The sequence below is a fragment of the Sparus aurata genome, chromosome 1 (genome assembly GCF_900880675.1).
Source record: "Sparus aurata chromosome 1, fSpaAur1.1, whole genome shotgun sequence".
NCBI lineage: Eukaryota > Metazoa > Chordata > Actinopteri > Spariformes > Sparidae > Sparus > Sparus aurata.
In genome coordinates this window covers 28992016-29008520 of record NC_044187.1, presented here as the reverse complement: position 1 = coordinate 29008520, position 16505 = coordinate 28992016, and the positions used below count along the sequence as shown (strand labels likewise).

General features: G+C 41.8%; 1 protein-coding gene across 1 annotated transcript; it reads right to left on the bottom strand.

Annotated features, from left to right (window-relative positions):
* Positions 1-244: 244 nt before the first annotated feature.
* Positions 245-14933, bottom strand: ldb1b (LIM-domain binding 1b). The gene is made up of 11 exons (XM_030413204.1): positions 14793-14933; positions 7605-7707; positions 6136-6180; positions 5756-5831; positions 5561-5663; positions 5302-5474; positions 4507-4629; positions 4325-4408; positions 3631-3754; positions 3389-3537; positions 245-2525 (listed from the first exon to the last, which is right to left on the bottom strand). Exons 1-11 carry the CDS (start codon positions 14824-14826, stop codon positions 2295-2297), a joined length of 1245 nt encoding a protein of 414 aa, XP_030269064.1. The 5' UTR covers positions 14827-14933; the 3' UTR covers positions 245-2294.
* Positions 14934-16505: the final 1572 nt, after the last annotated feature.

The following is a 16505-nucleotide window of genomic DNA, read 5'->3' as shown; positions in this document are numbered from 1 at the left end:
ATTCTCATGGGTCTCAGCAGTGGTTTAGTCTTCATCCTTGGGCTCCCTGCTGTCCAACTACAGGAGCAGAGAGGAACCATGACTCGTCTTCCAGCTCTCTCCTGTACCGTAAACATCACTTCCACTAGTTAACTCAATGTTGTGTCAGAACTACAAATCAAGAATTAACCCAGAGGCCTTGACCAACACCAACATCATTTATCAGCTGTAGGGCGCCGATTATAAATTCACCACATACACAATATTTTAAAGTGAAAATGTATCTTTTTATTGGTAACATACATTAATTATCAAGGGCAGAAACTAACGAAATCAAAAAATATATATCAAACGATGATTTTTCTACAGGGGTTGGAGAAGGTACAAGTCACCATTCAAACTCAATCATCAACTGTTGCTGGATCAACTGTGACGAAATGGAAATGTACAAAACACCTAACAGAGAGTCAGCTGTTTATAATCAGACTTCACAGACTCAGCATTGCTACCAAATATGCCGACTGAGCTTAATGTTAAGCTGGCTTTAGAAGATGCTAGGATGTTTCATGGTATCATTCTGTTGGTCATGATGGACACTGCAAAAGTAATGATAATTTAAACAAAAACTACGAGAAAAAAAACAAAAACAAAACGGATTTAGCCGATGATGAAACATGAATTTCACCGGTTAAATAAAATTCAGTGAACACATTCACTTGACATCAAGTTGAAAGTTGCGGTACACAAAACTGTGATTAATGTTAAGTGAAAAATCAATTCCTTTATGGATGAAATACATGAATGAATTTCTAAAATTTCCAAAATAAATATGAAAGAAATCAACTGAAACATGTTAAATCATCACTCCATGGTGCCATTGTACCCCCGGGGGGTTTTGTAATTTAATTTACACAAGTTTTAAAAAAGAGGGAGGAGGAAAGAGCAGGTGGGAAGATAGAGGGGGACAGGTTCATGAGTGTTTTTTCTCCTTTTTCCTATTTTTGTTTCTTTACATTAGATCGGGATGGCTTTAGGTAAATCTAAGTAAGAATACATTTTATTACAGTCAGACAGAACTTTGCTACTACCTTAAATATACAAGCACAAATACACAAAAATTTAAATCTTCAAAAAAAAGGAACAAAAAGACAAAATAAAAACATCCACACTAAATTATTTCTCTTTTATAAACATAAAAGATAAAAACAATATATTTTAGAGGGGGGAGGGATAAAAGTCCTGTGTTGCTCCTTGGTCTGTAGCTTTTCAGTATTGGTAGAAAATAAAAAAGTAACAATTGAAATGAAGGCGTTTAATACAAATTAAAAAACATTCTAGGGAAATATATACTGTATAAAAACTCTTAAAATGTGTAGCTGTGTGTATGTGCGTGTGTGTGTTGTAAATGCTCTCTGTTTGAAAGACTGCATCCATTGTAGTCTAATCAGAGATGGCTCGGGCACTAGGGGACTCAAAATCCTTCAATCATTAGGTTTAATTGTGAGTGTATGTGAGCGAATGTATCTGTCTGTGTGTAGTTTCCCTAGTGCCACATTTCAGCTCTCCTACTAGTGTGTGAATTTCAATGGTTTCAAAGTCTGGTTCTAAATTCTGGTCCGTCTGCTTCAGCAAAGCCACAAATAAGCTCAGACTGCTTTTTCTCTCCTGGCACACTTCTCACACACACACACACACACACACACACACACACTCACACACATATACTCTATTAAGAAACATTACGAGTGACTCGTGCATCAACAGAGCAGACCAGAATTGAGAGCCATGTTTAGAGGATGAGTGGACAAGTGGTCCCTAAGCAACTCGCCACCATGTCGAAGCAACTCGCCACCATGTCGAAGCCCCGCTGCCAACATCCCCTCCACCCCAGCCCTTCCTACATGTGAACTTCAGTGTGGATCGTTCAGTGTGCACAGTTCTCCCCTGGGTTTAAACCCTGCGCCTCCTTTGTCACATCTACCGCCGGTCGCTATCTAAACTGAAAGCTAGCGAGAGCAGATGGAATATTTTGAGTGTGAGATGAGGGCATGGGTAGACAGAGGTGGGACACCGTGTCCGAACATGGGCAATGATGACAACTTGTAAGACGTCCTCAGGCTCAGTGACGTCGTCGGAGACATACTGAGCTCCCTTGCGCCGCCGGTGTGTGATGAATCTGAGCTCTACAGTGATGTCTGGGTTGGTGAGGAGGAGACGGACTGTTGCTGATGCACTCGTGGCTGTCAGGGTGGGGTGGGTGGGGGCTTTGAGAAGTGACAGAGGGGGTTTGTGTTGAGGTCGCGGGGCTCTGGGCTCTACTGCGACGCCTGTGAGGTTGGGTTGTCGCTCTTGCTCTCCTGGCTGGAGGGGGCCTTGTTGTTCCAGGGCGAGTTGGAGCCAAGCGCCGGAGAGTTGTTGAAGCTGTCCTCGTCGTCGATGCCATTAGCTGCGTCAAACTGCGTGTTCTCCAGCCGTGTGATCAGACGCTCGTCTTCGTCGCCGAACTCGCCTCCCATCAGCGTGGGCTCTCCCACCACCATCACATCCTGCAGGGAGTAGGAATGTCAGTTTGGTTAAATTTGTTTTTACCCGTTAAACTGGTAACTAATTTTAATTATAAAAAAAAAAAAAGCAAAATGACGTGAAATAAAAGGTGGACCTTTCCTCCTAGTCAGGCGCCCCACTGAGACAATGAACTTCAGCACTTGTAGTTCTTCTATGAGACCTGCTCACCAGCAGAGCTCACGTTACTCTCACTGGTAGCAGGGTGCTTGTTCTTAATTTGGTATAGCATAGTTCTAGTAGTACTACTAAACTGAAAAGTCGCACCACACATAACTTACATTTGACTTTGTTGCCATTCTGGAGGAAATGTTCCCACACCGAGCTTCATTTTTAACCTCAGACTGTTCTAGTGAAGCCATTAGGCAGTCTTTCTGTATGCTAATTGACCTAAAGGCCGACATAAGTACATTTGTTTACCTAAAGATATTATTTTCTTTTAATGTACAATTGTCCTTATGGTGTAGAGATCAACCTACTTTTAGACAATGAAGGTTTATTTAAGTCTAATTCACTTGTCAAAACCGTCATTACACTGAGGTATTGGGTGCTCATCTGACTTATCTAAGAAGTGGTAATTCATGTATAATTATGTAATCAATATGTGTAATGAAATATTACCTGTGGGTTTTATCTTCTAACTTTAATAAAAAGCTATGAAGGGAATACTTGTTATTGGCCATGTATGTACACTACTTTATGTCACTGCGTCAGGCTCTGGTTGCTTCTATGACACGTAAAAGTCTGTTGATGAATCAGTGCAGCAGTTTCTGCGTGAACAGAGAAAATGTTTCTGCTGGAGGTGTAATAGCAGACTATCAACACTAGGTAGCAGTGATGTACTCACTGGAACTTGGCTGGACAGGGGGAAGCCACTGCCAGGGCTTTTCTTTTTGTTGTTGTTATTGTTGTTAGTTCCTCCTCCTCCGCTGATGGTGCTGCCACCTGACATCTTACGCTTCCGCCTTTTGTTTGGGGCCTGTCTCGATGGCTCAGCTGCAGAGAGGGGATGAAAGGAGAGTTACGGATTCAGTAACTGTGGCTGTTTGTGTGATGGTGTGCGCCTAAATGTGCATTGTGTTTGCCTACCTGGTGGTGCCACCATCCTCTGCCATTTCTGGAAAAGGCAGGTCTTGAGGCAGTCTCTGGGGCTGAGGCTGTATGTCTTGTGTCTGGACATCAGCTCCTGCATGGGCTCCAGAATCACACACAGCTGGAAGAGGGAACAAAGAGAGGCAGCAGGTTAGAGATTACACGGTGCTTCAGATCATTAATGAGGCTCTGATTGATTGAGCACCATGATTATCAGCTGGTGTTCAGACAAATGACTCAATCGCTGAACTAAAAATTCTCTGATCGAAAAACCTGAGGGGCAGAGACAGGGGTGTGATATTTTGCTGTGTTAATTTGCGACCCATAATTGGTAGATATAAAAAGCATTGTCTCCCTAATTTGTCTGCAAATCAGGGATTCCACCAGGCCAGGAGCTCCGCACCCTAACAGCAGAGATCTTGTCCTATTACGGCAACAGTAAATGGTTGCTATAAGCTATGGCATGGCATAGTTACTGTTTAGATAAATAAGTCCTCTAGCTCTAGTCCAACATGTGCAGCTTTCTGTTTGTTGGCAGAACACAATATACATGTGTCATATGTATCCAGTATATCATTCTCAACAGTTACATTTATGTTATGCAATTATCCTTAAGCCACCTTGAAGGAAAAAAAACATTCAAGAGCAGTGTTGCTCTGGAGGTAAAATTTTGTATTTGTGCTTCACTCACTCGGAGGTAGTTGAGGGTGGAGTTTGACAGACCACATCTTGTTATGTTTTTGGACAGCTGGTCCAGCATCTGTGGGTCCTGGGCCTGAAACGTCAACAGAGGAGAGATTTCAAATCTCAAACTTACACAAAGACATCATTGTATACATCAGTGAACTACATGTTGTCAGTGGGTGCACTCACATGCATGGCCAGTATACTGCGGGGGATGAGTTCACGGTGTTGTCTGATGCTGAAGTGCCACGTCTTTATCCTCATCATGTCGTCAAACATGAACTCCAGGTACAAGCGCCCTTCTACACACACCTGCAGCAGTTCAGAGGACTCAGGTCAGTTTACAGCAGTTGGACTCTATACAGAGATGGGTACAAGCTTCACCTCTGCCCAGAGATGTAAAGCAAACACTACATGTGTACTGTCAGGGTTGTACACAGGTTGGTCACATTGCTGAAGACTTTCAAACTATCTAACGGTTTGGAACCCAGTTCAATAAGATTTAGATTTAGGCTTTACTCCATAGAGACCCTACAAGGGGGTGTGCATCCATCTCTTTAAAAGGAGGGAAACTTGATAATGGACTTGTGACGATTAATCAATTAGTTGTTCAAAAGAACAGTAAATGCCAACTATTTTGATAATTTATTAATCATTGCAGTCATTTTCCAAATAAAATTTTTAAACATCTTATTTGTCATTTATGCAAGTAAGCAGTAGTTTTGGACTGTCGGTTGGACAAAAGAAGCTTTTTGTAGTTTACAACCATTTACAGTAAAATTAAACCATCTTTTTAAAACATTTGTTCCACATAAATCATTCCAAATGTTTGCATTGTTTTCATGAAAACCATACCTTCTAATCAACCTGAGCTTACGAGCTCAATATCTGTGTTGTTTTCTAACCATATTAATACCTGACAGAAAAAGCTGTACACATTTTAAACAAGATGAAGACCGATAAAAACTACAGACACAAACACACCTGTGTGAACATGGGCTTTCCATTCTGGGTGACCATGGTGCACTGATCACAGTCGAGGGAGACAAAGTTATTGTGGAAGGACTCCTTGGGGTGTTTTAGCACATAATAGAGCTCAGTTGCACCGCCCTCGAATATACTCCGGAAGTACCTTGGAATCAACGTCCGGCCAATTGCTTCAGAGGAGAGAAGACCAATGTTATAGTACGCAGACCATTAGTGACTGTGGGACTTTACATTAATGGCTGACTTTGTCCCTTACTGTAGCGTTTGGGTCCATCTTCAAGACAGAAAGTAATGGTCAACATGGCATCATCTTCAAAGAATTCTGTAGTAAATGCATCCCACCACAGATTATCACACTCCTACAGGGTGCAAAGGGGGAAAATAAGCAGTTAACACAATTCTTGGATTGTTCTGAGAGAGTGTGTGTGTGCAAATGTACGTGCCTACAAACCTCTGTCCAGTTCTGTAGCCGTTTATTAAGTTCAAATATTCTGTAGTCTGTCTGGTTGCCATATGGTGTGTGCCTCCTGGTCCATCACAGAAAGCCAGAAGGAGGATACAAAAGCAGGACAGGATGTAGAAAACAGTCAGCTTGTGGTATTATGAACGATATAAGTCAAGAAAATCATCCTGATCTCAGCGAGGTTAAACCTCTCACTGCTTCCACACTTATAGAGCTGTTTCACATTCTAATTTAGTCTTGTCACAGACTTAATGCACAATCTCTATTAGGAGTGAGATAAGAGAACAACTTCCCACCACCTTATCTTCACTTGTGTTATTAGTGCCTTTCACACCAGCTAGAGATAATGGGAAATAATGCAGCCTTACCCTATTCCTGGCTCCAGGTATGTGGGAGGATACATTGGGGTGGGACTGGAGAAACAAGAGACAGAGAAATTATTACATTCAGCTATACTGCTAATATGCCCTCCTCCACGAGCTGGTCTGTCTTTACAACCCTGGGACGCAAGCCAAACATGGCACAAATTGGATGATACAAGGAGACAGTAAATAACAACACCTCTCAGACACACACAACACACAGACATACCGCAACCAAAGCCGAATTGCTTACTGCGAAAAGACAAGCTGTGAAGCACACTGCACAGTACTGCAGAGGTATACCCATTAACTTTACTGGGCCACATAAGTCAAGTCAAGTCAAATCAATGGTAGCATTAACACCAGTCACACACACAGCCACTCCAGTATTTTCACTTAAGTGAGTGGTGTTAATGGTGATAGACTACACTCTTAAATACACTGGTTATTGGATCAAACTTTCACCAAATGACAGGAGACCGACAGCTGCGAAAATATCACCAATAACCTTCCTGCACCCAGGGGTGTTCCCAGAATCAGTTTCAAACTACTATATGATACACCAACATAAAATTAAAAGGGTCAAAATGTAGAAATTAGTTGGCAACTGCCAAATGCTTTATTCATAATAATAATAATAATAATAATAATAATAATAATAATAATAATAATAATAATAGTAATAATAGTAATAGTAATAGAAAAGAAAGTCTAAAGTCTCAAATTCCATTTTTGGTTCTGTTCCTTCCTTATGACAGTAAACTGAACATCTTAAGGTTGTGGACACAACAAGACATTTAAGGTCTTCTTCTTGGACTTTGGTAAACACAGATCAACATTTTTATCATACATTTTATAGATAGAAAAATAATAAATCAAGAAAATAACCAACAGATTAAGTGACGATGAAGATAATCGATAGTTGAAGCCCTAATTGAAATATTCATATTCATCACCTGATTCCGGCATATGACATTATCCTGATACAGTAGCGTACAAGTGTCAAGTCAGTGCACCTGACAGGACAAACACAGTGATACCTGGAATGTTCCTGGATTTAACCTACGGTTAAAACTGGGAAAATAGGCAGCTGTCCTGGGAGCATATCTTAACAGACCATCAACACAAACCAGTTCCTCAGTCAATTTAAAAAAAAGAGAATAGGCCTCTTGGAGTAACTGTTCAAGGCATTTCAATCCGTGTGCATTTCAAATTCACAATGCAGTGCTACTTGCTGTCACTATTTTCTAGACTACTTTCTTCCGTTCGTTGATTGCTGGCTGCCAAGCTAAATCGATCACCAGTAGGTTTTATAGACTAACATCTTATTGCAGAAACGACACTGATGATATTTAGGCTGGATTTGCACAGCTATATAAACATGGTATACAAATAGCTGTCGAAGACATTCAAGGCCATGACTGAACTCCTCACCCAGAAAACACAAAAAAAAAAAAAACAGACATAAAACTCACCCCACGTCTCTGTCCAGCATGGTGCCGGGGTGGAAAGGGGGGAAAGTGCTACCGTTGGGGGGCTCCTTGGGGGAGTACAGTTTGAACGACTTGGAGGAACAGCCTGGAAGAGAGGTGAGGATAAGAAAGAACATAAATGTTGTATTCAACTTTCACATTATATGTTCAAGGGTTACTTAACATGTTAGATATTAGGGGTTTTAGATAAGGGCAAAAGAAAATCGAAAACAATGTGACAGCTAAACCCAACTACACAAGACGCATGCTTCAAAGTAGGTAATAAATGCATTTATTAAGCCAAAAATGTAACGATTCACACGGCAAACCTTTCAGCATGTAAATACCTAAATTATAAGACACAACTAGAGCTGCACAAATAATCACAATAAAAACAAATTGTATGAAGATGTAAGTAAAATGGGATAATCTGAATAACAATGGGTTAGGGTTAGTTAGTTAGTTAGTTAGTACTGTAGTGTTGCAGAGATGTCCTGGTCTATAAATTGTGATCTCCAGAAAACATGTCTCTTTGTTAAAGACCCCAACAAATGCCAAATCATCATGATTTTATTTTTTATTTTGTGAAAAATTAAATGTTAGCAAAAATGATCATTCCCACCAGCCCTAAACTACATAGCAATGTCTGTCAAAATAATCGCAATATACTCCAAAACCTTGTGGATTAACAATATGCAAAAATGTTTTTTGACGGATATTGCCATTTTCATGAGTCATGATTTTAGTGGGAATGGTAATTTTTGAAAAAATAGAAAAATGACGACGTTGTGATTTTTGCTGGGGTCTGCACAAAACAAACATGTTCTTCTGAAGAACATGATTTGTGTGCTGGGGACAGCTCTGTAGCACCACAATGCTTCATTTTTAATGGTATGTTGTGACACTTCCTGCCTTTCTCAAGAAACTGCAGCTCCTGCACTTTAGACTGCACTTGGCCATACTCTAATTTTGCTATAATTTGATCAACGGTTCAGCCCATAATTTAAGGTATATCTAATGTTATTTTTTCACTTCTTTTTTTTTTTTTTTTTTTACAAAGGATGGCTGGATCGCATGAAGGTGAGGGCACATGCAGCCTAAACTAGCCAGTATGTCCCAGTTTCAGTTGGCTGCACTCATTCTCGGGTCATCCCCAATACACCAATCATGTTTCACAGAGGCCCAAAACAACAACACGATGAGGAGGGAGCCTCCTGTAAACAATGCTGCTACTGCTACACTGCTGCCCTCCATCTACAAATGCCAAACACAAACAGACGGACCGATACTGACTCAATTCACACCCCCATATAATGTTTATTTTTTTGTTTTTTTAAAACACACAAAAATAGATGAGTCCCTCCCTCACACACACAGCTCCAACTCTTGTTCTACTCTAATTGCCCAGCTCTCCAATAAAGGCCATCCAGGCGTGGCGGCCTCTAGGTCACGACCCCTGCCGTCACCATGGTGAAGCCCCGCCTCATTAATGTCTCTCTGTCTTGTCTCTGCATATTAAACCAATCTCTGACACTGTGTGCGTGTGTGAGAGAAAGACACACACACACACACACACACCTAGAGACACGGACACGACTTAAGATTTAATTGCATTAATAGGATGTTCTTCAGCAGGGGAAATTATGATTTGAAAAAACAGCAAAGATGTGAAAAGTAATATTCTTGTATATGGTATGACAAATTTGTAATTGCCTCTCATCAGTAAGAAGGTTTAAAAAAACAGACATTTTCCAGTCTTATAGACTCACATTAAAATGTCTCCTTCTGTATTTTGATCAAGGGACATTACATTACTATAACCACACAAATATCAGCTGAGCTGAACAGGGACATTGGGAGACACACTGATACAAACTAGATTAGTAAGTCAGTCATCTATGTTCATATCCCTTTCAAATCAACCTTCTTTCATACAACCGCAACATCTCTTTAAGGAGATGTGTTACATCCCTACAACTTTCGATTCTACAGGAATATTACTGTTATTATGGCCAATAGTAGTTACAGAGTCAATTTTTAAAAAGTTTTCCATAAAGAGGAGCACAGTTTCCTCAATACTACATCTGAGGCCATAGAGCCTCAATCTATTTGAAACCCTGCCTTCACTTTGTGTAATAATAAGTTGTTTACTGTGTGAGGCAGCACTGTCTATGCTATAGGCTGGACGCACCACCAGAGGAAAAACAAATGGGATTGATAAATAAATAAATAAATAATCGATGGTTATGTGTCCATTAGTTGTTGAGAGCTCCATTAGCTCCTCTCCTCTCCTGTTAGCGGTTAATGACAGGCAGTCACAATCACATCAGCTGGACTCCACTTCCTCCACTGGGAATCGTGTTCCTCTCTCTTACAAGTAGACACAGTAACGTTATACTATGCATACGTACACACACACACACACACACACACTATACGTGCATACAATTATAATCGTCCTGGAGTGGGTGTTGGTAAGCAGATTTTCACTACAAATCAAAACCCAAATGTTGAGATTACACTCGTAAAACTTCATTTCACCTGAACTGCAGACACAGAAATCAATTCAGCATGAAGTTTCCTCAACATAAGAATAACCTGTAGTGGTTTTGGACTCCTGCCACCATGATTGCTCTGGGGGACAAGCAGCAATCCAAACGGAATATTAGCTATAGCTAGGTTGTACTGAACGACTAACGTTAACCTACTGTAGCAAACTTTTCACAAAATAAAGGATTTCAATCTGTGTATTTTTAAGCCACACTTAAAGAAAACAACATCTTGCCCAGCATATGTGTAGCTCATAACTTTACCAGTCAAAGCACAAATGACATGGAGTTGTCTGGTTACAAAGGCAATTAGAAAGGCAGCAAGCGCATAATGCTAACACTTAGCTGTTAGCTAGGCTAAAACACGAAACACAGGTGATTCCGGGACGCTAGTAAACTTCACTACGTAATACCAACACGCATTCATTTCAACCAGCCAGGCAGCGAGGCGAACATAGACTGAGCACGACCAAAAACCTCCACATTTTCAACCACCAAAACGTCCACTGTACATAACACTGTCTTGTAGGCCTGCAGGGCAAGCTAGCGTTAGCAAGCCAGAAAACAGTTAGTAACCAGTTAGCTGGTGTTAGCCGCATTGCTAACGCCTTAGCGTTAAATCCCTTTTCAGCGAGAAATCACCGAAATAAGACCAGAAATAACAACCGCGGCGGCTCGGAAGCCACATTTAATCGCCACAGCAGACAGAGATTACAGTAAGTGTGTGTGTTCGGACAAAGCGACCCCTTTACCTGCAAAGAAGTCCAATCAGAAAATTGATGTTTACAGATCCGTGATGATAGACCGTGTGTACGCTCCGTGCGTAAAAACGGATAGGCCCGCTGGACGGCGGTTGGCTGGACGCGACGTACCAACACAATACGTCCCTCTGAACTGGATCAATGAAAAAAATCTCCTCAAACCGCGAGACTGGAAGGGGAAAAAGGCCTAAAATTGCGGGAGTCGGTCGGTTATGTTTTGTCCCGCATGAGGCCTTGTCAGTGGGCTGAAGCCTGCTGTGGGTTTACATACGGACCCAGATGAGCCCTTTGTTCACGGGAGGACATGAACAATAGCTGTAGGCCCTCCTCCTCCTCCTCTCCCTCCGCAATGCATTTGCTCCTCTCTCCTCTGCCCAGCACCGCCAGCCGCCCTCTCCCCCCTTCTTCTCCTCCTCCCCCCACTAATGCACAACTGCACATGAAGGTTGTCTGGTAAGCATTTTTTTTTCTTCTCTTCCTTCCTCCTCCCTGCATCCCATCCCTTCCTTGTAACTGACACAGATGAGAATTGGCCTAATGTAGCCAAGTGGGAGTGTGTGTGTGTTTATGTGTGTGTATGTGTGGAAATAAAGATCATGCTGACTGCAAAGTGGTTTTCATGTTTGCCTAATTAGTGCACATCAGCTTGCTGCAAACAACTGAAGTGAGACCGTGACAGCCAAGCGGAGCCTGCTCATATGCATTATACACAGTGTGGGTCCATGCAGTGCTACGCATAAACAGCTGATGCAGCAGCCTGATCAGTCAAAAGTAGATTAAGATCTTCTAAATTAACTTCCATGTAAGGATAACAGACTCGGGTTGTTTACAATTAATTGTGCCTTTGAGTTTGTACACTGAACTGTCTCCAAGGTAGACCAATAAATCCATTACCATTGGGAATCTCTCCCTCTCTTTCTCTTCCTCTCTCTCTCTCCACACACACACACACACACACACACACACAGGAAGCACTAAGCCAAAAGGAGAATCCCATAGGCCGCTAAATCTGCTTAAATCGCCTCAAATTATAATCAGATATTCAGATCACAGCCAGCGAGGGCTCACCCATATGGCCAGAGTTGGGATCTAAAAAGAACAAGCAGCATTAGGTCAATAGTTCCTCATATATTCATGCAGATGTATGTCATCATATTTGCAAATTTGATGTTCTTCATCCCTAAAGGTAGAAAAGTCTGAGACTCCTAACACTTTTGAAAAGTGATCCCCCATCAAGTTTTCTTTGCTCTCTAATACTGAAGATTTTACTTACTGAAGGACGCTGCGGCCACCAGCTTGAGTGTGGCTCTGATTTATTTTCTGCTCATGTACACAGAGAGTGAAGACACAATGTTTCATAAATGATTTATTTGCAAATTAAGTCGCTCTTGGGAGACGCTCTGTGGGAATGGTTAACAGGCTTTCTCAGAGGCTGCTGTACACCTGAATGCCGGTAATATTGTTATAACATAATTCAGCATTATTCAGGATCAAATAGAATAGAACAGAAAAGGAGGCACAAGTGTAAAGAGTGTGGCCTACAAATACAGGCTGCATACATATGAGTAAGTCTTATTCTGAACCACGATCATGTGGAGGATCATGACCTAGAACAACTTTTAAAAAAAAGTGTTTTGTACACAAAGAGTGCTCGGATTAATTTGAGTTAGTATAAAAAGTGAAGCTCCAGGGTGCATTTCACAGATCAACTCGGCAAACTGAGTTTGGATATTGTGAGCATGATATATGCTTTTCATTTGCTTTATTGCACAAGTGCGCATAAAACTGCTTACATCGCTTGCAATATTTTGTCTGATTTAAACTGGCTCTGTGCAACTTTTGTGTCGTGTTGGAAGCCAGTTGATAGTTTATGTTCGGGGACTCTTAACTCTTTCTTAACTAACGCTCGCTGCTCTCTGTCTTACAAAAGGTGCTGAGACGAGAAAAAAGTCACAACCTTTGGACTGTCCAGCACCATTAAACAACTTAAACATGTCGTCCAAATAGGCAACCAAGAGAGATCTCAAATTAAACGTCACGTAACTATCCGCTCACATATGGCCAATAAAAAGGTGATTGATACATCTTCTTTGTATCTTATTTTGTGTTATGTTTTTATCTATTCTTGTGTTATAGGTTGTTTATAAATGTGCTCTACAAATACACTTGCCTTGCAGTAAATTGCTGCTGATTTTAACATAGAGGCCCTTTAAAGAAAAAAAAAAAGGAAAGCAAAGCTTCCTTTCTAAAAAAATATTTTTGAAAAAGGAACATGATGAGAAGGCAAAGATATCATCTTTCTTTGGTAAATTCGTTAAATAAAAAGGGCAATTCACTGACTGTCTTTTTGTCTTTATGTAGCCTTATTGGATAGAACAGCTGAAGATATTGGACAGGAAATGGGAGAGGGAGAAAGGAGACATCATGCAGCAAAGAGTCACAGGCTGGAGTCAAACCTGGGCTACTACAGTAAGGACACATGTCACTTCTGTGTCTGCCAAAGATGGGTGACATAATGCCCTCTTTTCTTTACTTTTAGGCCTTGATATAGAGCTATTTTATTCATCACCTTCAATACTCTGACATTTTGGACACAGTGAAATGGGTAACATGGTAAAATTATTTTCTTATCTTTTTTTCCAGACTGTGTCTGTAAACGGTACTTTCCTGCTTTCTCAAGCTTTATTCTGACATTTTTGCAGACCTTCTCTGTCTGGAGGTGCAGTCTTGGAAGGTATCTCCTTTACGTTAGCAAAACAGAGGCCGCAAACTCTTTGCAGACTCCCATGTTTGGAGAGTGCAGTGAAGTGCCCAGTCTCCCAGAGGCAGACATGTTGAGAGGATAAGCTGCTCGGAGGCCTGTCTCTCACCCGACCAGCGACAAAGATGCCCGGGCTGAGTTTATGTATATTGGTCCGAGCATGGTAAGCTTGTGACACGAGCACTTCGCAGCTCACGCGGCTCCTGTCAGTCCTTTGGCAGCATCTTTGTGTGTCTAGTACCAGGGGGAGGTGTAGTCAGTAGTAGCTTAGAGTGTCTGTTGTGGGTGACTTATGTGGATTTGCCTATCTTACATTTGCTGGCCCCTGTAGCCATGGCAACACGAGCAGTCAATGCTGTCACAACCGGAGCGAGGCAAAGAATCATCCATGGAAATGGACACACGAGGGTTAATCCTGTGTGTGTGTGTGTGTGTGTGTGTGTGTGTGTGTGTCCAAAGCTCGCCCATTGAAATGGTACATGACGGGGTTAATCCCCACTGAATGTGTGTGTTTGTGTGTGCGTGTGGTGATGGAGAAGAGGTGGGGGTGGGAGGTGTGTCAGGATAAGGCTTGAAGGGCTTACACACACCGTCTCTTTCGCTCTCAGGCATAGGGCAGGCCTTATCTTCAACCAGCACCCCAACCAGCGAGTCCCTCACTCACACACACACACACACACACACACACACACACACACACACACACACACACACACACACACACACACACACACACACACACAGCTGCCCTAACCTTCACTTCACCAGCTATAGCCTCATTTCCCAACTTGCAGTCACACATTCACACCTAAAGCCATAAATCCATGTACAATAAGTGATTAAAGCTGGAGCGCGCGGTGGCTGAATAAACTCCCTGAAGTGCATGGTGTGATGTTTTTCACTAAGCTTACATTTAAACCTACAAGTGCAACTTGTTTAATTCACCAGCATCAAAGTCCCCCAAAAAATAAGGGAAGCAGACTTGTAGGGCATTTTTCTTAACACCTACAACAAGAAAAACATCTTTCTCGGCTTTTTAGATAAGTTTGACCTCAAAGGGGTTTTGTTGCTGAATCAGCTGTGAGAAAAACAACAAGGAAAAAGTCAGTAAGAGACTTACCACCTTCAGTTTCAAGCTGTTCTGTCATCGCCATTTTGTCACCCACAGATGCACTTTCACAGCTCCATACTGATCTAACTCACAGACCCGGTCTCTGTTTTCATGCCTCACCCTCTCTCTGATATCTCCCATGTCCAGACTGTCAGGCTCAGGGGCACGAGGAGGGGGGAGAAGGATGCCTACGGTATGTCTATGCGTGTGCTATGAGAGTGTGCATGCTTGTCGGTGTGTGTGTGTGTGTGTGTGTGCGCGCGCGCGCGCTCTCACGCATGTGTCGCCTTGTGTATGTGCAAATGTGTGCAGCCTGCCACTTCCACTCACTAGTCAACAGGAAACTGAGCGGCACACACATCTGCCAGAGTTCTGATAACAACCGTCCCAGTCGGCCTCCCTTCAACACAGTCTCAAACACTGATCTGGGGACAGTCTTGTGTCAGTATGAGTGCAGAGACAGCCCTGACTAAACTGATCCTGTAGAGATCCTGAGAGATAACTTTTAATGAGAGTCCCATCAGTTAATTGTTGTTTTTCCCATGTTGTAACCCAAACAGGAATAAAAACAAGACCACTCCTGTTTTCATGGATTGCATTCACAAGGATTCTTCCACACAGGGTCATGCTAAAACTACTGGTTCTTTGGATTTTACCACTCCATAGTAAGAAAGTCAAACAAACTGTACAATGGCTCTGCCAAGAGGTGGCTAGTTGGGCCATGGCCACCCTCATACATTCACTGCCCCCCAACCCCACCTCAAGGGTGGGAGGGTCATCCCATATTAACAGCAAAAGTGCCCTCTTGGTTGCCCCAGTGGTAAAAAAACAACAACAAATAAAATCATGACGAAGCATCCTCTAGGTTTCCCTCAAAGTGGATAAAATGCCTGTAGAGCCCTCTGGGGCATAAATGTATCACAACTTTCTGCGTGCTTGTGCCCCACCGCATCTAGCTGGTGCTTTTTTTTTATTCTTTTCACCCCCGCCTCTCAAGCATTCTGAGTCGTTACTGAGTTGGCCGATATTATTGGCTGATATTGGCCTATCACAGATATATTGCTATCAGCATATATGTTGTCTGATGTGCACACTTTTTTTAAAGATTATAAAGCAGAAGAAGATCCTTGAGCTCATTTATAATTATTAAAATCACAGATATGTTTACTGTTTTAGTGAAATTATGTCATTTTTTACAATAAAGGTAAACATCTATCTATTCTATCTATCTATCTATCTAAACACATTTGATAACCGCACAACCTACATTTGAGTATATCATCATGAATATATTAATATCATAATTCGTAACTCACAGACATTATGAGCCTTAAAAATGGAGTTGCTGGGTTTTGATATCTACCTGATATATTCCTGAGTAGCATAATGTGCTTCAATTTATTTAAATCAATGTATGTATATTTTTCATAATAGCCATCGTGAAAGAAAATAACAAATGCATAACCAGCCAGCTGCTCGTGAATATCCATCAATGTGTCGGACTGTCATGCCATGATTTTCACTGGTCAGCCCTATGACAGATTTCTGGGGGCCCGACTGATATATCAATAACACAGATTGTCCCATTTCTTTCTCTGGAAGCTAAATGTCTCTGGAGCTGTTTTCAGTGGTCGCCGTCACTGCCAGTTTGGATACTTTTGGCAGCTGGGCTCTCTCCTCTCTTAGTGGATCAGACAGAGGAACAGAGATCTATCTGTCTGA

Excerpts from the sequence above, each read along its gene's own strand:
- ldb1b (XM_030413204.1), bottom strand. The coding sequence starts at position 14,826 with ATGGCGATGACAGAACAGCTTGAAACTGAAGGTG. Across the intron at positions 4,630-5,301 it reads GAAAGCCCATGTTCACACAG|GTGTGTGTAGAAGGGCGCTT; the intron begins GTGTGTTTGTGT and ends GAACTGCTGCAG. Across the intron at positions 4,409-4,506 it reads GCAGTATACTGGCCATGCAT|GCCCAGGACCCACAGATGCT; the intron begins GTGAGTGCACCC and ends TTGACGTTTCAG.